The following is a 25538-nucleotide window of genomic DNA, read 5'->3' on the forward strand; positions in this document are numbered from 1 at the left end:
CTTAGCTATACAAAAAAAAGATGTACATTATTACAGTTTGAATTGCAATTTAATGTTTGAATTGTAATGCATAAACAGCCCCCCCCATGTCTCCAAAGAAACATCTACTGTGTCGATGAAAATGGACATTGTCCACAAAACAAGACAGCTGATATGGATTCCTGTAAGACAGTTGTATGAAAATAAGAAAGGGTACAATAACAGTAGCCTGTTTTTATATTTTCTAAATATAATATTAAAAAACAGTTCCCAAAGTATATAATTTCATGAAGTGCTATTTTCATTCTCACATGCATTTAGCCTATCAACTGATAAACACCACTTGTGAAACCTGGTATGTGTGGTATGCTGGTGGTGTGTCTAAGCCTTAGGAGCCATGACTAACGTCTAAAGGTGATCATAGCCCATACCACAATGTAAACGCATTCAATCTCTGTAGCAGAGTGCAGCATAGGTTTGTGGCTGCACGACACACAAGTTTTAGGATAGTCTGGCTGGCTGTTCAGACAGACCCCTGAGGACTACACTAACTAATTACTCTAGTAATCCAAAAAAATAAAAAATAAAAACATCACAAGTTATCATTGATACAATAGTCTACGGGGAATAAAAATAAACCTGTCAAAATAAATCAATATGCAGGTACCCAGTCCCCCTGTCTGAAATTAAATTCATTGAGTTTTTCCAATTTGGAATAGACCTCCTTCTCCACCAATAGGCAAGAAGGGTGGCGTGTAAATTCATCTGTGGGAAATATACCCCTTTGCGTCTTCAGAGGGAAGCAAAACTTCACAAACTCTCCGCAGACAAGGCAACGTGAACGTCGTGGAAATCAAGAGGCTGAGGTTGTTTAAAAAAACAAAAACACATGCAACCTAATTTCACGCTGTTGAACTTGAAGCATGTGTTTCCAGAATATAAGAGAGGAGTACCAGTGACAATTTGTGGACAACATTTTACAGTTATCGCGGTGCCATGGGAAAAAGCATGAAGACGTAACCAAGGTAACAATACTATCTGATTGAGACGTTACATTCTCAGAACCGTAGTAGTATTTTCTGGCAATAGTTGAATATAATATAATATAATGTTAAAGAGGCGATCTGCATTTCGAACAATAACAATCCACCGACCCCGCCACTGTTTTGGTAAATAGCTGAGGAATGGACTGAATAAATTAAATTCATAGACAGAACTATGGATGAAATGGTCTGACCATATAAAACATGACGTTTGAGGCTATACAGTGTTTGTTTTCAGTTACATTGTTTACAAAAAATGTGGTCGACAAGCCTATATTTTGGGTTATGATAGGATACATGAGGCATTTATGAGTTATTTTCAATAATCGATGGGTAGAGATCGTATATTTAAAAGTTTTTTGGAATTGTTTTAATTAAATAATATGAGTTTGATTAAACATAATTCTCAGCATATCAATAACATATGTATAATTGTAAATAATATGATCACAACAATATCACACATGAGGAAAAGACAGTAATGCTTAGAATTAAAATACAAGCCAGACAACCTATCAGTCGCATTTGCTTTGACAGCTCGAAAACCCCGCCTATCTGACGTCATCCCCTTTCTTTCCAAAGATATTTATAAGCAAACCAAGATAGACCACGGCCTATCGTTTTCAACAGGAACAAATTTGTCATAGTGAGCAGAACAAGCAAGGAGGTGGGCAGAGCCAAACACGAGCCAGCGAGATCCTATTTGCCTGTTCTATCCTTCATCTGCATATTTCCGTTACGGAACGCCTACTGTGTGAAATGCGTGAATGGAATAACTCAACTCGCATTTGCTCTCCTTATAAACAACGCGATGTTTAAGTCTACAAGACTTAGTCCACTCTGTTCAAAACAGATTTTAGTTTAGTGAAAATAAAAATGTATTGGGATCAAATGTTAATCGGCTAGAAAATTTCGGTCAAAATCAATTTCCTTCCATCTTCTCCCACTGCTCGCCACTGGGCTTCCTCTCACTACCAAATTTGGTAGTGAGTGGAAACGCCAAGCGAATGCTTCAAATTTATACATCCGGTGAAATATCTGTCTCATTGTTCTATCTGTGTTTCTTCCTCTCTGTAGACTTCGGCAGTTTTGCTCGCTGCGTAGCCACGAAAGGGTTCGATTTAGCTTCAAATATCGATCTGCACCTCCGCTTTGATGGCATTTTTTCTTTCCTATAGTGCCCCCGCCACTCTTTGAAAATTCCACCTAAAAGGAAAAAACGATCCACCCCAAATATTGGGTTTTATTCTCACGTAAGTACCTACTAGCTAGCTAGCTCGGTAAGTGGTTAACGTTAACTGTTTAAGGAGGGAAAGTAGCTAGAGTTAGCCGCAGCTAGCTACGTTAGCTAGTTAGGCAATGAACGAACTAGCTAACGACTGACTGTCATTATTGTCGTCATTCATCAAAGTTATTTAGCTAGCTATTTTAGTTTATTATATATTATCATAGCTAGCTAGCCAACTGTGCTAAGACAAATAACGTTAGTTACGATTTGTTAAACGTTATCAGTGTTTCTAGCACTCGGGAGTCTTATTTACAGCCATTTATCACACGTTAGCTAATATTCGCCTGCTGAGTTGGCATGTAATGTAAGTTAGCTGGCTAGCTAGCTATGGACGGTTTGTTTTGAAATTTCAGTGTTGTTATTTTGGAAACACAACAGTGGTACAATCAATAGCTATTTAGTTGAGGTTAGAACTTAGTTAACAGCATTTAACATATTCGACAACATAAGGTACAACGTGGCACTTGCATTCATTCAAAATTGAGAAATAATGATTTGAGATGACAACCATAACAACCTAAAGATCATTTCACACCTGTTATAGCTGTGAAAACCATCAGTCCCTAACGATCAATTAAGCTATGTCTTGCTTTCCCATTCAATATTTAATTTGATCTCATCTAATCCTCAGAGCCAGCTTTGCCTCTCTTTCCTCTTGACTCAACTGTATCTTGTCTTCTGTGCAGGTGTACAATTACTACCCAGACGGCTTAGGGGCGGCTCTCCGCCGAGAGCCGTTCGACTTCAACGCCGAGCCACCTTGGGATCCTAGCTGATAGTGGGGGAGCTCCATCTCCTAACTCGTCCATGTGAGTAGACATCAGGTCGCATAGGAGGAGTAATGTTCTCGGTTCAGTTTAGCCTCTTAAATCACAATAAATATAAAATACTATGGACAGGTTGTCCATGTCCTTGTGGTGACTGTTGTAATAACAATAGCATAGTCTTGGGCTACTTTTATCTGATGCTCTCTGTCCCTGTTTTTACTGGTGACTGGTTAGATCCAGTAACAGAGAGGAGGGGCCACTCAGCTATGAGTCATAGTTGTAACACAATGTTTCCTGTCTTCACCTTTAACCTAAATATGATGATTTCTTTGTGTATGTCATGTTGTAAGTATACTGTTAGATTTGTGATATGCTTTTATTTCCTCCCAGATCTTTGCCCCAGTGAAGTTGGTGGTCTGTAGAGTTAAACATTTTTCAAAGTTGCACAAATGTTTTTTTCCATCAACCAAAAAGAGACCATGATTTGTGACCTTTGATCTTTTGTCTTAATTGTAGTGGGTTGTTTTCAGTGTATTCACAGACTGCTGAGATGTTGTTTTAGTCATGCCACAGCTGGCCTGTTTCTTAGAGCTGTTCCAGCTTGCTATCATGAAGCTGTCTCTGTGTTTTCGAATTGCCAGTACGAGGCTCCCAGCCACAGAACAGAGACAGGGAGACACACAGCACCCTTATGATCACAATAGTCCAACCTGGCTGTGCGACACTGCATCCCTCTGATTACAGACAGTGTTCTGGTCCAGTCCAGCCGTCAGACATTGCAGTCTGAGGCCAACCAACCAGACATTGTGTCACTGCACACACCCAGGCCCACAGACCCAGGACCACAATGCTTTACTGACTGACGTATTATGTAACATTATTGAATGCAGTAATCTGACATCCCATGCCGCTGGTATTGTACCCAGATAATGCCATCAAAAGAAACCTTTATGGGTCACTGCCAGTGGGATTAATCCTAATTGTCGGGAGTAATTGATGGTAAGGTAAACAAACTCCATGACCCAGAGATCTTGTTTTCACAGTGGCTGTCCAGACACCCAGGGCTTCCCATACACAGCCCCATAACGTGATTTCCACCAAGACCTCTGATTGGCTGACCTCACAAATATCTTGGTTCACAGCTGGAAAACATCCTAAATGCTTACCTGGTCAAACTAAGTGTAACATTTATAGAAAAGTAGACCAACTGCTTTGGACTTTTTCTGTCAAATAATGACCTATTGCTTTCCCCCCCATTTTTGTAATAATTAGATGGATCTAATTTCCCCATCCACTTCAATAGTTAGGGCTATATTTCACGCTGCCTCTCTTCCTGTGTTTTCCAGTTTGCTGCATACTATCTAAGGGCTCAGAGAGGGACCACTTCACCCAGGGGCTCAGAGAGAGACCACTTCACCCAGGGGCTCAGAGAGAGACCACTTCACCCAGGGGCTCAGAGAGAGACCACTTCACCCAGGGGCTCAGAGAGCGACCACTTCACCCAGGGGCTCAGAGAGCGACCACTTCACCCAGGGGCTCAGAGAGCGACCACTTCACCCAGGGGCTCAGAGAGCGACCACTTCACCCAGGGGCTCAGAGAGCGACCACTTCACCCAGGGGCTCAGAGAGCGACCACTTCACCCAGGGGCTCAGAGAGCGACCACTTCACCCAGGGGCTCAGAGAGAGACCACTTCACCCAGGGGCTCAGAGAGAGACCACTTCACCCAGGGGCTCAGAGAGAGACCACTTCACCCAGGGGCTCAGAGAGAGACCACTTCACCCAGGGGCTCAGAGAGAGACCACTTCACCCAGGGGCTCAGAGAGAGACCACTTCACCCAGGGGCTCAGAGAGAGACCACTTCACCCAGGGGCTCAGAGAGAGACCACTTCACCCAGGGGGGGCTCAGGGGCTCAGAGAGACCACTTCACCCAGGGGCTCAGAGAGAGACCACTTCACCCAGGGGCTCAGAGAGACCACTTCACCCAGGGGCTCAGAGACCACTTCACCCAGGGGCTCAGAGAGAGACCACTTCACCCAGGGGCTCAGAGAGCGACCACTTCACCCAGGGGCTCAGAGAGCGACCACTTCACCCAGGGGCTCAGAGAGCGACCACTTCACCCAGGGGCTCAGAGAGCGACCACTTCACCCAGGGGCTCAGAGAGCGACCACTTCACCCAGGGGCTCAGAGAGCGACCACTTCACCCAGGGGCTCAGAGAGCGACCACTTCACCCAGGGGCTCAGAGAGCGACCACTTCACCCAGGGGCTCAGAGGGCTCACCCAGGGGCTCAGAGAGCGACCACTTCACCCAGGGGCTCAGAGAGAGACCACTTCACCCAGGGGCTCAGAGAGCGACCACTTCACCCAGGGGCTCAGAGAGCGACCACTTCACCCAGGGGCTCAGAGAGCGACCACTTCACCCAGGGGCTCAGAGAGCGACCACTTCACCCAGGGGCCAGGGGCCCAGGGGGAGAGCGACCACTTCACCCAGGGGCTCAGGGGCGACCACTTCACCCAGGGGCTCAGGGGGCGACCACTTCACCCAGGGGCTCAGAGAGCGACCACTTCACCCAGGGGCTCAGAGAGCGACCACTTCACCCAGGGGCTCAGAGAGCGACCACTTCACCCAGGGGCTCAGAGAGCGACCACTTCACCCAGGCATAATTCTTTATGACTGGCAGATTAGCAGACAACAGTTGAGATGAAGGGACTAGCTGATGAACCAAACTACTCCATCGCCCTGCTGGAGGGAGCCACGGCCCTCAGCGACATGGTTGAGAATCACATTTATGAACAAACACTGGTAAGTACTGTACAGAGACATTCTCTGTACATTAATATACTTGCTACTTTATAGCGTATCGAAGTTGTGCCCATGGAAATTAGATTAGTTGATTGCCTAATCCAGAAATAGATTGATAAATTCTAGCAATCAGCACATAAATAAATTGATTGAGGATGTGACAAATACAATGCTGCTTTGTAAAACTGTGTGCCAGTCTCCTCTCACTTGGTTGAAGTGACAGTCATTGCGCCCGCTCTATATGCTTTCAGTTCACACCAGTGGAAAAATGAGGTTGTGGATCTCTTATATAATTGTATGGTGTTGGTTGATAGACAGTAAGAATAATCAGTCATTGTGTACTTGACAGATACAGGTGAATGACATAATAGCATGCTAGACAGCCAGTAAACCTGTCGTGTCATGTTTTTCCTCCCTCAGGCTGAGAAGAATGCGTTCTTCGTGGCAGACTTGGGGGTCCTTATGAGGCAACATGTTCGCTGGCGAACCCACATGCCCCAGATGCGTCCCTTCTATGTTGTCCAAGCCAACAGCAGCCTGGCTGTCATTGAGATCCTAGCTGCTCTCGGCACTGGCTTCATCTGCACCAACAAGGTGCCTGAAGCGCTCTCTCCCGCTACTACTGTCATAACACTGCAATAGCATAACAGACAACCTGTCCAGATCAAATTGCATTTTTAGTGTAGATTAATTTACGGGTCCTTTTCCACAGCTTCAGGATGTGTTTTTCAGTTAAATGCATTTTACAGATTCATGGCTTACATCAGTTGCAGCTTCTCACAGTGCTGTTTAGGATTTGTTGGGCCAATTACTGCTTTATAACTGCTTCATAATTCAACTGGCCTCTACTCACAGAAAATAGGAAGGAGTGCCATCTAGTGGAGAAATGTCTCGCCACAGATCATGACTCCTTCTCTACTTAGAGCTTATCAACACTGATGTTTTTGTGTTTTTTCAGTATGAGTTGGAGCTTGTGCAGGGCTATGGCGTTCCCTCTGAAGACATTATCTACAGCGGTGTGTGTAAGCAGATCTCCCAGATCAAGTACGCAGCTAAGAACGGCATCGACTTCCTGGTGTGTGATAACGAGGCCGAGCTACGTAAGATCGCTCGCTGCCATCCCCGTGCCAAGTAGGTGTCCATGTAACTGTTATTAAACCGTTATTTTAAGTCTATATTTCATACTCTACAATAAAACTACAATGGCTATAGATATGAAATCCCTAAAAATGGTAATCTCCCTCGTCTCTGCTCAGACTGCTGCTGGAGGTGTCCACAGAGGCTTCCGGTGAGGAGATGGGCATGGCGTTTGGCTCCAAGCTGAAGTACTGCAGGCACCTGCTGGAGAGCGCCAAGGAACTGGGCCTGCAGGTGGTGGGGGTCAGGTAAGTCCTTCTGCAACACCACCCTTCCTCTCTAGTCAGAGTTCATTATTATATTCTAGGTTTTTTTCTTTTGTCTTTTAATTATGTGCTAATAAATTAAACTGTATGTGTGCAGTAGAATGGTGTGCCTGTGTCCAATACTATTTTCACCCTGACGAGAAAATAGTTTACTGTATCATTGGGGATTGACCATTGGACAATTCAGCAGTATTTTTTGTTTGCCTGAATAATATAGTCACTTTCCCGAAAATGCTGCTTGAGCTGAACTACGTTCTGGTTCTATTTTCAAGATTTCAACATGCAGCTCGCAGCCGAGATCAATAGGACATAGTAGCTAGTGCGCTGCGCTCTGACCACACGTTATGCTTCCAGTTAAGCAGGCTACTGAAATTATTATTATTTTTTTAATTTTATCGCCTGCCTAATGAAGCTGCCCGGCTGCCATAAATTGACCGTCTTTCACTTAAACAATGGAGATTAGGCCGACTGGAATCTTTTGGAAGTTTTGTTGTTTCACTTCATTATTCCATTTTGCAATTACTTTGGTGACCTCAGAGCAGGCTGGACTTGCCCGGCTGCTCAGTTTCTGTTTCTCAGTCAATCCCTGATGATATGGTATTCCCATGACGTCATCATTATCCCCATGATGCAGGTTCCACATTCCCAGCTCCTGTGACGACCCTCAGGCCTACAGCCATGCAGTGTCTGACGCTCGCTGTGTCTTTGACATGGGGGTGAGTTAGCTAGTGCTTATGTTATGGGACATTGAATGTGCATAATATGTGAAGGAGAGCCTGAAATATGAACCACCCTCCTATTATATTTTGTTTTGAAGTTTTACATGTATTTTTCTTTTAATGTTGTTTTCAGGAGGATATTGGCTTCAGTATGACAATCCTGGATATTGGAGGTGGATTCAACGGCTCAGAGACTCAGCTGAAACAGGTCATTATTGTATAATAGTTAGCTCGTTACATAATACTGATTTTAGATGGATTACTTCAACTGAATTAATATGTGACTCAGTCAGTCAATGGTCACAAACAACTTCACCTTCTTCCTGACGTCAGGCCTGTACTAGTAATGTATTTTTCAAAGGAAAGCCTTCACCCAGCTTATCTTTGAATTTGAACAAACACACTCTATAGAATGCCTGTTAGTCTGAAGGTGCTGACTGTTTTTTTCCTCTGGTAACAGATTAACAGTGCAGTCAGGCCGTTGTTGGACCTGTACTTCCCTGCATCGTCTGGCGTCTCCATCATGGCAGAGCCTGGCTGTTACTACGTGTCCTCCTCCTTCACCCTGGCTGTCAACATCATCGCTAAGGAAGTAGGCGCCCGGGATCTTTATGGCAATCACGGTCAGGGGCAGTACCTTCTCAATACCTAGCATAGGCTGGTCAAAATCAGTGCTATAGTAAACGTGGTTCAGCAGACCTAGATGCTCCAGTAGACCAGCACATACCTTTTCTACTATTTTTGTCTCATGATTCTTGACTGCCATACCCTCTTTACAGATGAACCATCTCCCAACGATGAGCCAGAGTTCCTGTACTACATGAACGATGGGGTGTACGGCTCGTTCACTAGCAAGCTAGCAGACAATGTGATTCCAGCCCCGGCTCTGCCCAAGGTGAGTTTTGCCTTCAGGGCTTAGTAAACTAAATCTAAATAAACAAAATGGCAAATATTCTGCATTTTCATGATTTTGCATCACTAAGAAAAGTTCAGTTCGATTCAATTTACTGTCTCAAGCACCCTGGAGTGAATATTAGGCTACATCCCAAATGGAAACCCTATTCCCTATTTACTCATAAGCATGGCCCATAAGTCTCTCTAAATGACTCTCTCTGTGTCCCTGGATGTCCCAGAGCGGTGTGTCTGAGGAACCGGTGTTTGCCAGCAGTCTGTGGGGTCCGTCGGGTGATGAGCTGGACCAGGTGGTGGATCAGTGTCTGCTGCCAGAGCTCAGTGTGGGAGACTGGCTGATCTTCAACAACGCTGGGGCCTATAGCCTGGGCCCTCCATCTACTTTCACAGATTCACCCAGACCCCCCGTCTACTACACCATCTCTACTGGAGACTGGTAAGAGACAGACGAATGTCAGGGTCAGGCTGGCACTGTCACTGTTTGAAATGGGGAGCTGTTGAGGATTTGATTTGATTTATTGTTTGAGGTGAGTTTCCCTCATTTAATGTATGTAAAGTGCTTTCACCATCTGGAAAAGTGTTAAATTACATCAGTTTATTTATTTGGGACCTACTGAGTTTTATTTTAACAGTTGTGCTGCCATTGACTTAGTTTGTTCTATATTGTTTTAGTAGTCATTGAAGTGAATATTAGTTATTTTCAACAAGTTTTGTTTTTTGTTGTTGACAGGCTTGAGATGCAGGATGCTGGTATCACCCAGGACATCAGCATGAAGAACTTCTCTCTGGTTCCCTACTTCCTCCACTCCAGCCAATCGGATGAAGCCCTGTCGGTCCCAGCTTAGGCTAGCTGAACCAATCCCATGTCTCTGCTGTGCTGACCTCACCTGGTCAACATTCCAATGGGAGGAAAAGACTGAATGGTGTTTGCTGGCTAAAAGCTTTTTATTATTCATTTCATAAGGAATTGAGCTTTTTTGGGGGGTACAGTACGTTGTTGGCTCTCTTAAGGAATAGCACAGATGTTCCTTCCTTTTCCACATGCAATAAAATGGATGAGTCTGTAGGGATGGAACTCCTACCTGTGGTTACAGTTTACATACAGTAAATTGTATTTAAAAGTTATACATGAAACATGTATTATATTGCCTATATGTCTCCTTTTGCCAGTCTTGTAAGTTCAATTGTTTACCTACTCAAAGTGGAGCAGTTGCTTGTTTTAACAAAACCTGATGTTTTAAAGCCATTTTTGGATGCTTTGCTAAATCATATTTATGTTTATTTATGGTTTTGTTTGTTTTTTGTGCTATGAATATCTGATCCCCTGGCATTTATGATCAGTCAGTATTTAAAAGGGGGCATACAGTAGCCAATTATGCATCCCAAATGCCACTCTATTTACTGCACTACTTTTGAACAGGGCCCATAGTGCACTACTTTTGACTAGATCCCTATCTAGGGAATAGTGTCATTTGGGATGCATATAACAGTACAGTTCCTCAGATAAAGGGGAACTCTATTTGACTCAAGCAATATGACTACAGAATATCATTCACCAAACATCTCGTTGATAGGGAGCTTGTGCTCACACTCTAAATATAGACCGTCTTGAGACTATTATCATAATGCAACATTGATGTTTCATTTGTTTTTTAAAATCCCTCTACAAGTCTCTGTGGAAAGAATTGTCTGTGAATTGGTCTCCAGTTTTGCCTAAATTAATATAAAAGCTCTGAATCATAATGTGTATATGTTGTTCTTGCTAGTAAAACATACATTTTCACCCACCGCTTATTAACCGCACTGTTATACTGGTAACATGAGCCACTATACCCAAACATACTCAGGGGACAGTTTATTAGGTACACCTAATACTGGGTCGGACCACCTTTGCCTCTAGAACATCCTGAATTCTTTGGGGCATGGAAACATTGATCAATTGATATCAAAATAAAATGCTTTTGGTCACATATGCATATTTAGATGTTATTGCGGGTGTAGTGAAATGCTTGTGTTCCTAGCTCCAACAGTGTGGTAGTATCTAACAATACACACATCTAAAAGTAAAAGAATGGCATGAAGAAATATATAAATATTAGATTGAGCTATGTCGGAGTGGCATTGACTAAAATACAGTAGAACAGAATACTGTATATAAATATGAGATGAGTAAAGCAGTATGTAAACATACAAGTGACTAGTGTTCCATTATTGAAGTGGCCAGTGATTCCAAGTCTATGTATATAGGGCAGCAGCCTCTAAGATGCAGGGTTGCATAACCGAGTGGAAGCTGGTTAGTGATGGCTATTTAACTGTCTGTCTGGTGCTCTTGAGATAGCTGTTTTTCAGGCTCTTGGTCCCAGCTTATATGCACCTGTACTGACTTCGCCTTCATGATGATGGCGGGGTGAACAGGCAGTGGCTCGGGTGGTTGTTGTCATTGATGATCTTTCTGGCCTTCCTGTGACATCAGGTGCTCTAGGTGTCCTGGAGGGCAGGTAGTTTGCCTCCGGTGAGGTGTTGGGCAGACCGTTGCGGGCGTAGTAGTTGCCGTACCAGGCGGTGATACAGCCTGACTTGATGCTCTCAATTGTGCATCTGTAAAAGTTTGTGAGGGTTTTAGTTGCCAAGCCAAATTTCTTCAACCTCCTGAGGTTGAAGGGGCGCTGTTGCGCCTTCTTCACCACATTGTTTGTGTGGGTGGACCATTTCAGGTCGTCAAAAAAGTGATGAGTACACCAAGGAACTTGGAGCTTTCCACCTTCTCCACTGCGGTCCCATCGATGTGGATAGGGGCGTGCTCCCTCTGCTGTTTCCTGAAGTCCACGATCAGCTCCTTGGTTTTGTTGATGTTGAGTGAGAGGTTATTTTCCTGGCACCACTCTCCCAGGGCCCTCACCTCCCTGTAGGCTGTCTTGTCATTGTTGGTAATCAGGCCTACTAATGTTGTGTCGTCTGCAAACTCGATTGAGTTGGAGGCATACGTGGCCACGCAGTCATTGGTGAACAGGGAGTACAGGAGGGGGCTGAGCACACACCCTTGTGGGGCCCCAGTGTTGAGGATCAGCAAAGTGGAGGTGTTGTTTTGAAGTCCAGGACCCAGTTGCACGGGGCGGGGTTCAGACCCAGGGCCCAAACTTAATGATGAGCTTGGAGGGTACTATGGTGTTGAATGCTGAGCTGTAGTCAATGAACAGCATTCTTACATAGGTATTCCTCTTGTCCAGATGGGATAGGGCAGTGCGATGGCGATTGCATAGTCTGTGGAACTATTGGGGCGGTAAGCAAATTGAAGTGGGTCTTGGTGGTGTGCAGGACGGCATCTCGGAATGCACAACTCGTCGATCCTTGTCAAGAATGGGCTATTGCAGTAGACGACCACACCGGGTTCCAATCCTATCAGCTAAAAACAAGAAGAAGCGGCTCCACTGGGCATACGATCACCAACACTGGACGATTGAGGAGTGGTTGAAAAACTTTGACTGGTCTGACAAATCCCGGATCCTGTTGCGTCATGCTTATGGCAGAATCAGGATTTCGAGGAAGCAGCACAAGTATGGCTCTATCCTGCCAGGTGTTAATGGTACAGGCTGGTGGCGGAATGGAGTGGGGAATGTTTTCCTGGCACACGTTAGGTCTCTTGACCTTGCTTCCGGACAAGCTAAACACCTTCTTAGCCCACTTTGAGGATAACACAGTGTCACCGACACGGTCCGCTACCAAGGACTGTGGTCCCTCCTTCTCCGTGGCCGATGTGAGTAAGACATTTAAGCGCGTTAACCCTCGCAAGGCTGCTGGCCAAGACGGCATCCCTGGCCACGTCCTCAGAGCATGTGCAGACCAGCTGACTGGTGTTTAGACATATTCAATCTCTCCCTATCCCTATCTGCTATCCCCACTTGCTTCAAGATGTCCACCATTGTTCCACGAAGTGCTTTGAGAGGCTAGTTAAGGATCATATCACCTCTACCTTACACTGTTGTATGCCGCTATTTGGCTGTTTGCCTTTTAGCTTGCACGATTCTTGCCATTCTCCTTCGACCTCTTATCAACATGCAAGTTTTCGCCCATAGGACTGCCACTGACGGGATGTTTTTTGTTTGTCGCACCATTCTCGGTTAACCCTATACACTGTCGTGCGTGAAAAGCCTAGGAGGCCAGCTGTTTCTGAGATACTGGCACCGACGATCATAACACGTTAGGTCGCTTAGGTCACTCGTTTTGCCCATTCTAACGTTCAATTGAACAGTAACTGGATGCCTGTCTGCATGCTTTATATAGCAGGCCACATGAATCAGTCTCTGTAGGAGCAAACCATAATCGAAAAATGTGTTGATGTACCTAATAAATTGGCCACCGTGTATATTCCACTAGAACAGGGTGTGTTGTCTATTTTCGACTGAGGATAACAATGTTGAGTAACTGGTTTTATGTTTACTCTACACAGAAAGTGAATGCCTCTCAATGAAAGGAGACTCCGGTGACGTCTAACCTACTGTTCAACACCGACTTGAAGTGACACAGATAGGTGCCCAGAAAGAGAAGTATACTACAAAGCAGGATCAATGTGCTTTGGGCAGCTAACTTTAATAAACAACCCAAAATAACATTTGATTTTCTGGTTCGTTAAGAAAGCTAAACATAGATACACTATATGTACAAAAGTATGTGGACACCCCTTGAAATTAGTGGATTTGGCTATTTCAGCCACACCCTTCTGACAGGTGTATAAAATCGAGCACACAGTTATGCAATCTCCATAGACAAACATTGGCAGTAGAATGGCCTTACTGAAGAGCTCAGTGCCTTTCAATGTGGCACAGTCATAGGATGCCATCTTTCCAACAAGTCAGTTTGTGAAATTTCTGCCCTGCTAAAGCTGCCCTGGTCAACTGTAAGTGCTGTTATTGTGAAGTGAAAACGTCTAGGAGCAACAACGGTTCAGTAGCGAAGTGGTATGCCACACAAGCTCACAGAACAGGAAATCTGGGTGCTGAAGCGAGTAGCGAGTAAAATAATAATCTGTCCTCGGTTGCAACACTCCCTATCGAGATCCAAAAAACATCAGCACAAGAACTGTTTGTCGGGAGCTTCATGAAATGGGTTTCCATGGCCGAGCAGACTCACCCAAGTCTACGATCATCATGCGCAATGCCACGCGTCAGCTGGAGTGGTGGAAAGCTCGCTGCCATTGAACTCAAGCAGTAGAAACACGTTCTCTGTAGTGATCAATCACTCTACACCATCTGGCAGTATAACGGACAAATCTAGGTTTGGCAGGTGCAGAGAACACTACCTGCCCCAATGCATAGTGTCGACTGTAAAGTTTTGTGGAGGAGGAATAATGGTCTGGGGCTGTTTTTCATGGTTCGGCTAAATCTTAGCGCTACAGCATACAATGACATTTTTTTACGATTCTGTGCTTCCAACATTGTGGCAACAGTTTGGAGAAGGCCCTTTCCTGTTTCAGAATGACAATGCACAAAGTGAGGTCCATAGAGAAATGGTTTGTCGAGATCATTGTGGAAGTACTTGACTGGCCTGCACAGAGCCCTGACTTCAACCTCATCGAACACTTTTGGGATGAATTGGAACTCTGACTGTGAGCTAGGCCTAATCGCCCAACATCAATGCCCGACCTCACTAATGCTCGTGGCTGAATGAAATCAGCCCCCGCAGCAAAGTTCCAACATCTAGTGCATTGGTATTCAACTCCTACTCTGTGAGGTCCACAGCCTGCTGGTTTTCTGTTTTACCTAATAATTAATTGCACACACCTGGTGTCTCAGATCTAAATAAGTTCCTGATTAGAGGGGAACAATGAAAAGAAACCAGTGGAAGTGGCTGCGGGGTCGAGAGTTGAGTTTTAGGGATCTATTGGAAAGCCTTCCCAGGAGAGTGGAGGCTCTTCTTTCACACCAATAAAGTCATGATGAGGGCACAACAACTCATTTTCCCCCTCAGGTGACTGAAAAGATTTGGCATGGGTCCCCAGATCCTCAAAAAGTTCTACAGCTGCACCATCAAGAGCATCCTGACCGGTTGCATCATCACCTGGTATGGCAACTGTTCTGCATCTGACTGTAAGGCGCTACATTGTGTACAGCCCAGTACATCACTGGGGCCAAGCTGCTATCCAGGTCCTATATACTAGGCGGTGTCAGAGGAAGAGACAAAAAATTGTCAAAGACTCCAATCACCCAAGTCATAGACTGTTCTCTCTGCTACCGCACGGCAAGATGTACCCGGAGCGCCAAGTCTAGGTCCAAAAGGCTCCTTAACAGCTCCTACCCCCCAAGCCATAAGGCTGCTGAAAGATTCATAAATGCCCCCCCCTCCCCTTTTGTTACGCTTTATTTTTTACTTTAGTTTATTTAGTAAATATTTTCTTAACTACTTCTTGAACTGCATTGTTGGTTAAGGGCTTATAAGTGAGCATTTCATGGTAAGGTAAACATAGATACACGATATACACTGTTGTAATTGGCGCATGTGACAAATACAATTTTATTTGAATTCAACACAAATACAACAAACTAGTAAAGTTTTACACACTTTATTTCACCTGTAACAAAATAAGAAATATGTAATTTAGTCAAGTTAAATATACATTTTCTCTTAACATTCTATCTTTGGCCAAACATAATTCTCATGAATATTAAATATACAGTGTATTGAGCACATTCAGTAGGTAGAAAAACAATTCAATGCACAAGATCTAACAGTCAAGCATAGTTTTGCAATCCTTAACGGTAATTGACTTATTTGGTAGGCTCTGGAAGAGTCTATTTAAGGCTCTGGCTGTTCAGTTAACTTCTACATTTCTGTACCTTGCTCCACACTTTGGAGGTTGCCCCCAAAAGAGCAGACAGTTGGCACCACTATAACCAAATGACAATAGGGTGATCTCGTCTTGTCAGTAGTCCAAAGCACAGTTGTAAACAATAATATTTGTATAATCTTCAACAAGAGCTGATCAAACTTAATGTAAAGGAGTAAAACCCTGCTATCATTCATCACACATTAAACTGCCAATAACAACATAATATCTCAAGTGGACCTAAATGAAATATGAAATTAAAAGTCAAGAAACTTTAAACAAGTAACAACTAAGAACTTTAGTTTTTTAAGAATTCAACATGTAATTAATTGCATTGAAGTCTTCAGTGAGCAGTAGCACAGTGAATGAGTTCCTTCCCATCTAATGAAGAAACAGCTTATTCTACAGTGTCTTTAAGGCAAGAGTTTATTCTGGGCAGAGGACGAAGGAACGGTGCCGAAAACACTGCATGTGTAGCATCACCGCTGTGACAGACTCCCATCTGCCAACAGGGCACCTTCTTGGTGGCCAGGTGTCGACGGGCGTGCTTGGCCAGGTGGTCGCTACGCATGAAGCGGCTGTGGCACATGGGGCAGGCGAAGCGCTTCTCTCCCGTGTGGGTTCTACGGTGGCGTGATAGCTCATCGGATCGAGCGAAGCGTCTCTCACAGCCTTCCCACCTGCATTTGAAAGGTTTCTCACCTGAACAGAACACAGAGGAAAGACTAGTGTTACAGCAAGAGACGCACACAGTCAGCCATACAGGCTAAGAGGGTGATTACCTGATCTTGTTATTATGTAAGGTCTTTGAACGCTGTGGCTTTAGTGCAATTACAGCACCAATAAGGTAGGTAGCAAGAGGAAGCCAAATAAAATAACTACTTTTAAAAAATCTGAGATAAACTTGGTTGTTATTCCTACAATATGTAATGCTTGTGTTACTTGTAAACAAAAAGGCCACTACCTGAATTTGTAACATTTAAACCAGACTCCCCACAAGCCGTCTTACCTGTGTGAGTCCTCATGTGAGCCTTGAGGTGGGAGCTCTTAAAGTAGGTCTTGCCACAGTCCTCGTGGGGGCAGATATGGCTGCGGACTCTGGACACCTCAGCAGGCTGCAGGCTGCTCCGCTGGACCACTGAGGTGAAGCCTGGCGCTGGGGCGATGGCTGGCAGCTTGGTGCCACCAGATGTCAGCACTGACGGCTGGATCCCAACAACTTGCCGGGGAACCAAGAAGATGATAGGGCCCTTTGTCACCTGGTCACCCATGAAGAAAACTGAAGGAGGACCAACTGCTGCTGACGGTTGTTGGTGACTGGTCTCTACCATTGGAATATGACTGTTCGCTGCAATGGGCACAGTAGGTAGTATCTGGCAGTAAACCGGAACAGGAGAAACCCCACTGTTGACAGGGGACACCGATGTAGGTTGGTGGAATTTACCAACAGAGGCTGGCAGAGTCACAGTAACCAGAGCCTGGGTGGCAGCCAGTTCAGCAGAGGAGTCAAGGGGTGTCATGTTCCCTTTGGAGTCCCTGCCAGATAGCCTATCTGCCAGGGGGTTGATGCTGTCTGGGCTTGGCTGGGGAGGCAGGGGTTGGGTTAGTCTGTGCTCCAGGGGGGCGGCTGGACAGATGCTCCAGCTGCAGTGCTGTGCATCTGCAGTGTGACGGATCACACTAGTGGCCTGTGATTGGGGCTGGCTGACCATCTGTGGCTGTGTCAAGCCCTGCTGTGCTGGCTGTGGGTTATGGCTCTGGCACCAGGAGGTCTGTACTGTCTCTGGAGCAGGATGACTGTGAATGGCCTCAAAGTTTGGCGGGCTGTATGGCGGGGTCATACACTGAGACGGGAGGGTAAAAAAACAAGGTTGTGGTTACGAAACAATATAATCTCTACATTGTGTGAGGTTATATTTATTAAATTTCACTTAGTATGGAGGATTATCACAGTGAATGTATGTGACAGAACTTGAGAGAACACACACAAGTAACACAGGAAATTTACCAGAGACTCATGAACCTCAGCCGGGTCAAGTGAGAGACGAGAGTCATCCTCTGAGAAGTCAGAGGAAGGGGTCAGAGGTCGGAACTGTCTATGCTTGAAGCTCCTGGAAGTCCTGGCTTTCCAGTGGGTGTTCATGAACATAAGAGCCTCCACGGCCTCCATGTCTCCCACGGCCATAGGGTGACACTGGGACTCTTCATGGTTCTGACTCCCAGGATGGTACAGCTCATCAACTTCCATTGTGCCACTCTGTTAAGAGATAAAGAAATATACACTGAGTGTACAAAACATTAAGAACACCTGCTCTTTCCATGATATTGACTGACCTGGTGAATCTAGGTGAAAGCTATGATTCCTTATTGATGTCACTTGTTAAATCCACTTCAAATCAGTGTAGATGAAGGGGAGGAGACGGGTTAAAGAAGGATTTTTAAGCCTTCAGACAATTGAGACATGGCTTGTTCATATGTGCCATTCAGAGGGTAAGTGGGCAAGACAAAATATTTCAGTGCCAGGCACACCGGTTTGTTTCTAGAAATACAACACTGCTGGGTTATTCACACTCAACAGTTTACTGTGTGTATCAAGAATGGTCCACCACCAAATAGATATCCAACCAAATAGATATCCAACCAACTTGACACAATTATGGGAAGCATTGGAGGCAACATGGGTCAGCATCCCTGATAATGGACTATTAAGGCCCAGTGCGCTACTTCTGTGGGAATATATACACTACTGTATAAAGTTTGGGGTCACTTAGAAATGTTCTTGTTTTTTAAAAGAGAAGCAAAATAACATAAAATTGATCAGAAATACAGTGTAGACATTGTTAATGTTGTAAATGACTATTGCAGCTGGAAACGGCTGATTCTTAATGGAATATCTCCATAGGCGTAGAGGCCCGTTATCAGCAACCAATCACTCCTGTGTTCTAATGACACGTTGTGTTAGCTAATCCGTTATCATTTTAAAAGGCTAATTTATCATTAGAAAACCATTTTGCAATTATGTTAACACAGCTGTAAACTGTTATCTGATTAAAGAAGCAATAAAACTGTCCTTCTTTAGACTAGTTGAGGAGTATCTGGAGCATCAGCATTTGTGGGCTCAATTACAGGCTCAAAATGGCCAGAAACAAAGGACTTTCTACTGAAAGTTGTCAGTCTATTCTTGTTCTGAGAAATGAAGGTAATTCCATGCAAGAAATTGTCAAGAAACTGAAGATCTCATACAATGCTGTGTCCTACTCCCTTCACAGAACAGCGCAAACTGACTCTAACCAGAATAGAAAGATGAGTGGGAGGCCCAGGTGCACAACTGAGCAAGAGGACAAGTACATTAGTCTAGTTTGAGAAACAGACGCCTCACAAGTCCTCAACTGGCAGCTTCATCAAATAGTACCCGCAAAACACCAGTCTCAAAGTCAACAGTGAAGAGGCGACTCCGGGATGCTGGCCCAGGCAGAGTTGCAAAGAAAAAGCCATATCTCAGACTGGCCAATAAAAAAGAAAAGATTAAGATGGGCAAAACACAGACACTGGACAGAGGAACTCTGCCTAGAAAGCCAGCATCCCGGAGTCGGCGGGATGTTTTTATTTAACTAGGCAAGTCAGTTAAGAACAAATTCTTATTTGACAATGATGGTGACGCTGGGCCAATTGTGCACCACCCTATCGGCCTCCCGATCATGGCCGGTTGTGATACAGCCCAGGATCAAACCAGGGTCTGTAGTGATGCCTCTAGCACTGAGATGCAGTGCCTTGACCGCTGTGCCACTCAGGAGCCACTATGTGCAATGGCAAAATGTATAGAATTGCCGTAGATTAACTTTTTTTTTATGTATCTCTGCTGTAAAGTAAACAAGTAAAATGTTTTGCTAACTTATGGCCCCGAAAAGGCTAGGGCCAGCCCTGGCTACTGGTTTAATACATTTACAATAGTAAGAGCGTTCAGTCATTTAGCTTCACAAATGGATTGACTGCACAAATCAGTTGACTGCATGTGTGGGTATGGATGTGGGTACGCAGACCCGCCAGCCACTTCGGCTCTTTGTGAGGAGTTCAGAATTTGTGCCCCATATCACAGTTCAGAATTTTGTAAACTGTGAGTGATCGGCTAGTGTATCCCAGCACTTTGGCCTTTAACACAGTTAGTTACCCAGTAGATGCACCGGGCGTGCTGCTTATACAAACAGTCCCACGCCCCCTCCCACAGGCTACGCAGAAAGATGGGACTCAAATCTACCGTCCTACAAGTTAAACTAAATCTCAACATCCACTTATTATTACTGAAAATATCTCAAGAAGTTGTTTACTTCAAAACGTATTCCAAAGAGATATGCACTTTTTTTTAAACAAAATGTAATCATCCAGCTTCACTAACGTTAGTGGTTTCCTAAATACTTAAGTGAGAATGAGTATTGTAGCTACTTACATTGTTGTGTCGCTCGACAAAGGACGACATACATTTTCTCATATTCGGAGACAATGTTTCGAATGTAACGTCACTGTGTTAATGAAGTGGTGTGTGACAGTCAGATTTGTGGTAAATGTTACAATAGATGTTTCTCTTTTCCTTTTTCTAGTTCCATTCAGCGATCATTTCAAATGCAGTGGATACAGAGGGGCAGGTCTCTACTTTCAGCCAATCAGACACAAAGGTGTGTCAGACAGGAATCAATAAAACAAGAATCAACGCGTGATCAGGGGCTGATGTGGTCCGTGGAAACAGCGTGGTACACAACAGCATCAGCGTGCGAAAATACCGCTGCGAATCCTCTTTTTCCGAGTTGAGTGAGTCACATAAAACCCCTAACATGACGAAAGATATCAGTTATTTCACTGTCTACTGAACTACATCTGATGATACTTTAATTGTTATATTATATTACATTATTTTACACACCTGATATTGTTAGTCCAAATAAAAAATTAACATTTAAAAAAAAAAGTCTATAAGACTTGACTTAAAAATATAAAATCCAATATTATATAGCAGACTGGTCTCATAGACTATACAATGTAGTAAACGTAAATCCGGGATACCACATTTGTATCATATATTACATTTGGTATGGTTGCGGCTGGTAGCCTAGGTCTGGGGAGCTGGGTGTAAGTAAAGGTTAGTGGTAAGTGTCAGCTGTCAAGACGTTCCTCCTATGGGGCAGAGACTGGGAACAATGGGAGGCTGCAGACAGAGACAATAGTGAAACATACACACAGACTACCTCCCAAATGGCCCCCTGTTCACTTAACAATGTACTACTTTTGACCCATAGGGTAGTGCACTATATAGAAAATAGGGAGCTATTTGATATGCACCCAACAGCCAGGCAGCACGGCAGCTCCAGGCCTCTGGGTGGTGTTACTGTCTGACATTGAATGATAATATTTAACATCACACCTCCATTAAAATAACTGTCTATAAATCAAATAATAAAATATTTAATTCAGTCCAGTTGTGTTATGACTCAACTCTTTCCATCAAGTACAGTGTTCCTTAAAATAATTAACTCCATTACTAGTTCACTGTATCACAGTATCATGTAGTGTCAATGCACAGTCTCTAGACGATCAGCGGTCTCTTGCTCAAATAGTGTGTCCTAGATTCAAGTTGTAATGTAAATAGATGGGGTTGTATCTGGAGTGTTGGGACTGGCAACTGTGCAAGTACAGTATCTTGTGATCAGAACCTTATAGGCTATCTAATATATGCCATTTAGCAGACGCTTTTATCCAAAGCGACTTACAGTCATGTGTGCATACATTCTACGTATGGGTGGTCCCGGGGATCGAACCCACTACCCTGGCGTTACAAGCGCCATGCTCTACCAACTGAGCTACAGAAGGACCACTATCTGAGCTGCTGCTGTTCATCTGAGATTATTGCTGGAAGGGAGGTGTGGCAAGAGGGCCTGGGCACAGTCCCTGAATCCATCCCTTTTTCTCAGAAGAGACCAGGAAAAGTCCAGTAGTGTCCATCCCTCCCCCTTTCTCACATAAATGCCAGCAGTCACATTATGCTGAACTCTGAAGCTGGGTTGCTTGTGAGATCATAATGCATGGGGGTGGAGGAGTGAGAGGTGGTTGCATGCCTCTAGGCCTAGACAGACCCATATTAGATTACTAACATTTTTTATTTGAACCTTTATTTAACTAGGCAAGTCAGTTAAGAACAAATTCTTATTTTCAATGACTGCCTAGGAACAGTGGGTTAACTGCCTTGTTCAGGGGCAGAACGACAGATTTTTACCTTGTCAATTCAGGGATTCGATTGTGCAACCTTTCGGTTAGGTTACCTGCCGCCCCATTAACATTAAGACTAGACGCAGACTTATTCCAGTTTATCCCACACTGACCAGTCCCAGCTAGCAGTACAGAGGAGTTATTTTGAAGCCTCACTCCTCAGTGAGCTATCTTGTTACTGAGCTGGAAATAACTCATATTTGTGCTGGCCTGAGTGACGAGAACTGGTGTCGTCCCAGCTGATGTGGGCCTGTTTAGTGGTGGTGAAATAGCAGTGGAGAGAGGCTCAGTGTTTGGTCTTCAGAGTGTACATTGGAGGATTGTAAAATGTCAATCTTAAATCCTGGAGACATTGGCACTGTTTACTGATGCCTAAGAGATTTCTCCCTGTGTGAATGGGTGAGACCTCGTTTCAAGTATTCTTTCAAATACTTTTAAGAATTTCAATTAGTCCACCTGGAATGCCAGATGGGTGACATTTGTACTTTTGGGACTATTCTATTGTGCAAGGCAAGCTCAATCAAGTGCAGCTAAAGTTTTTGTTGTCTATCATAGTAAACAAATATAATTTGAAACCAGGTGTGGTGTGGATTACTTTAAGTAAAGGACACTAGGGTTTTACTCCAAACACTCCCCCACACAATATGACTCTAACTACAGTACTCCTCTGCTTATTTACTTATCAAATGGGGCAGTGTTTTTTTCCCCCAAGATGGCATAGCAGTCGGATGTGTATTTGTCTTGTTCCGTATAAATAGTTGTTTTCCTCTTTTTCATATATATTTCATATATATTTTACTCACTTTCCATCTACGGACTGAAAATATTTTCCTGCAACCCGCCTCACCCAATGTGGTACGGTCTGCTATTTTTATACTTTAGAACTGGAACACCCATTAGAAGCTAGCCAGCTAACTAGCTACTAGCAAGTAGTCAGTTAGCCACTGCTAGCGGTCTTCACCGTTAACTAGGACACCAGCAAGCTTCAGCTCAGTCAATACCTGCCAGTCTGCACAGCGTGATATCAACCCAGAGCATATCGGACTAATTTTTCTCTACCGCATCACTGGATTCCTGCCGCAAGCTCTGGACCATAACACCGGATCATCACAGCTAGTTAGCTGCAACGGAGTGGCTACTGCTGGCTAACGCCTCTGTCTCGAAGCAAGCACAAGTTAGTCTTGAGCTAGCCTCGAGCTAGGCCCATCTCCCGGCTAGCCGAAGAGGTCTACCAGCTAATTCTTGAGCTACAATACCTATTTTGCCAATTAGCCTGGACCCTTTATTGCCGACATGGAGCCCCGCCGATCCATCATGACTGGTCTGCCGACATAATCGTCTGAGGTGGTTTCAACAGGCTTTTCTGTTGCAAGGTCGCTGAAGACCCATCTGCTAGCCCCGGCCTGCTAGCTTTCTAATAATTGCTCCCACAGTTGATTTCTTCAAACCAAGCTGCTTACCTATTGCAGATTCAGTCTTCCCAGCCTGGTGCAGGTCTACAAATTTGTTTCTGGTGTCCTTTGACAGCTCTTTGGTCTTGGCCATAGTGGAGTTTGGAGTGTGACTGTTTGAGGTTGTGGACAGGTGTCTTTTATACTGATAACAAGTTCAAACAGGTGCCGTTAATACAGGTAACGAGTGGAGGACAGAGGAATCGCTTAAAGAAGAAGTTACAAGTCTGTGAGAGACAGAAATCTTGCTTGTTTGTAGGTGACCAAATACTTATTTTCCACCATAATTTGGAAATAAATTTTAAAAAAAATCCTACAATGTGATTTTCTGGATTTTTTTTCTCTCACTTTGTCATAGTTGGAGTGTACCTATGATGAGAATTACAGGCCTCTCTCATATTTTTAAGTGGGAGAACTTGCACAATTGGTGGCTGACTAAATACTTTTTTGTCCCACTGTACCCTCGTAAAACTGACTATCCTACCAATCCTTGAATTTGGCAATGTCATTTAAAAAAAAAGCCTCCAACACTCTACTCAGCAAATTGGATGTAGTCTGTCACAGTGGCATCTGTTTTGTCGCCAAAGCCCCATATACTACCCACCACTGCAACCTGTATGCTCTCATTGGCTGGCACTCGCTACATATTTTTCGCCAAACCCACTGGCTCCAGGTCATCTATAAGTCTTTGCTAGGTAAAGCCCCACCTTATATCTCAGCTCACTGGTCACCATTGCAACACCCACCCGTAGCATGCACTCCAGCAGGTATATTTCACTGGTCATCCCCAAAGCCAACACCTCCTTGGGCCGCCTTCCCTTCCAGTTCTCTGCTGCCAATGATTGGAACGAATTGCAAAATTCACTGAACCTGGAGACTCATATCTCCCTCTCTAACTTTCAGAATCAGCTGTCAGAGCAGCTTACCGATCACTGTACCTGTACACAGCCCATCTGTAAATAGCACACCCAACTACCCCATCCCCATATTGTTATTTATTTATTTTTGCTCTTTTGCACCCCAGTATCTCCACTTGCACATCATCATCTGCACATCTATCACTCCAGTGTTATGCTAATGTCACGCCTTGGTCTTAGTATTTTGTGTTTTCATTAATTATTTGGTCAGGCCAGGGTGTGACATGGGTTTATTTTGTTGTATTTCGTATTGGGGGTTTGTAGGTATTGGGATTGCGGCTGAGTAGGGGTGTTGTATAGGCTTGGCTGCCTGAGGCGGTTCTCAATCAGAGTCAGGTGATTCTCGTTGTCTCTTATTGGGAACCGTATTTAGGTAGCCGGGGTTCACTGTGTATTTCGTGGGTGATTGTTCCTGTCTCTGTGTAGTTTCACCAGATAGGCTGTAATTAGGTTTTCACGTTCCGTTTGTTGTTTTGCATTTGTATTACGTTATTTTCATGTATCGTCATTTCATTCATTAAAGACATGAGTAACCACCACGCTGCATTTCGGTCCGACTCTCTTTCAACAAATGAAGAACGCCGTTACAGAATCACCCCCCACACACGGACCGAGTGGCGTGGTTACAGGCAGTGACAGCAGGAGCAGCGAACGGAGGCACTTACGAGAGCTGAGAGACGCTGTTATGAGGACGTTATGGACAGCAGATGTATGGAGTATACGACGTGGGAAGAAATGGACAGGTGGGCGGTCGACCCAGAGAGGGTGCCGGAGCCCGACTGGGATTCGCTGGAGCAGTGCGAAGAGGGCTATAGGAGAATGGAGTTGGAGAGGCACTCGCGACGGCGCAGAGGGAAGCCCGAAAAGCAGCCCCAAAAATTTATTGGGGGGGGCTCAGAGGGAGAGTGGCTGAGTCAGGAGATAGACCTGAGCCAACTCTCATTGTTTATCGTGAGGAGCCAAGGAGGAGACCAGAACCAGAGCCGGTGTTAGAGGTGAGCGAAGCAGAGACTGTGAAGGAGTTAATGGGGAAAGTGGAGGAGAGAGTAATGAGGGAGTTGCTAGTTTGGTGCTTTAGGTACGATATTCGTCCGACGGAGCGTGTCGGGATTTGATGGCACCTGGGACAGCGCTCCATACTCGTCCTGAGGTACGTGTTAGTCGGCTGGTGAAAATTGTG

At 44.5% G+C, this 25538-nt stretch overlaps 2 protein-coding genes and 1 long non-coding RNA gene across 3 annotated transcripts; 2 read left to right on the forward strand and 1 right to left on the reverse strand.

The window, feature by feature from the left end:
• The first annotated feature begins 2070 nt into the window (after window positions 1-2070).
• Window positions 2071-4971, forward strand: LOC118367753 (uncharacterized). The gene is made up of 3 exons (XR_004822167.2): window positions 2071-2275; window positions 2997-3119; window positions 4424-4971. It is a non-coding gene; the product is annotated as an uncharacterized LOC118367753 (long non-coding RNA).
• A 615-nt stretch (window positions 4972-5586) lies between these two features.
• LOC118367738 (antizyme inhibitor 1-like) lies at window positions 5587-10658 on the forward strand. The gene is made up of 10 exons (XM_052494538.1): window positions 5587-5881; window positions 6302-6475; window positions 6840-7012; window positions 7138-7266; window positions 7919-8000; window positions 8137-8211; window positions 8464-8626; window positions 8783-8898; window positions 9137-9351; window positions 9646-10658. Exons 1-10 carry the CDS (start codon window positions 5780-5782, stop codon window positions 9758-9760), a joined length of 1344 nt encoding a protein of 447 aa, XP_052350498.1. The 5' UTR covers window positions 5587-5779; the 3' UTR covers window positions 9761-10658.
• Window positions 10659-15455: 4797 nt separating this feature from the next.
• LOC118367732 (Krueppel-like factor 10) lies at window positions 15456-20451 on the reverse strand. Its single transcript, XM_035751361.1, has 4 exons — window positions 20180-20451; window positions 17744-17992; window positions 16745-17579; window positions 15456-16437 (listed from the first exon to the last, which is right to left on the reverse strand). Exons 1-4 carry the CDS (start codon window positions 20219-20221, stop codon window positions 16133-16135), a joined length of 1431 nt encoding a protein of 476 aa, XP_035607254.1. The 5' UTR covers window positions 20222-20451; the 3' UTR covers window positions 15456-16132.
• Between the last annotated feature and the right edge of the window lie 5087 nt (window positions 20452-25538).

The sequence above is a fragment of the Oncorhynchus keta genome, chromosome 34, assembly GCF_023373465.1.
Source record: "Oncorhynchus keta strain PuntledgeMale-10-30-2019 chromosome 34, Oket_V2, whole genome shotgun sequence".
NCBI lineage: Eukaryota > Metazoa > Chordata > Actinopteri > Salmoniformes > Salmonidae > Oncorhynchus > Oncorhynchus keta.

Excerpts from the sequence above, each read along its gene's own strand:
- LOC118367738 (XM_052494538.1), top strand. The coding sequence starts at position 5,780 with ATGAAGGGACTAGCTGATGAACCAAACTACTCCATCGCCCTGCTGGAG. Across the intron at positions 8,001-8,136 it reads GCTGTGTCTTTGACATGGGG|GAGGATATTGGCTTCAGTAT; the intron begins GTGAGTTAGCTA and ends TGTTGTTTTCAG. Across the intron at positions 8,627-8,782 it reads GGATCTTTATGGCAATCACG|ATGAACCATCTCCCAACGAT; the intron begins GTCAGGGGCAGT and ends CCCTCTTTACAG.
- LOC118367732 (XM_035751361.1), bottom strand. The coding sequence starts at position 20,221 with ATGAGAAAATGTATGTCGTCCTTTGTCGAGCGACACAACAAT. Across the intron at positions 17,993-20,179 it reads TTGTCGAGCGACACAACAAT|AGTGGCACAATGGAAGTTGA; the intron begins GTAAGTAGCTAC and ends ATCTCTTAACAG. Across the intron at positions 16,438-16,744 it reads TCACATGAGGACTCACACAG|GTGAGAAACCTTTCAAATGC; the intron begins GTAAGACGGCTT and ends TGTTCTGTTCAG.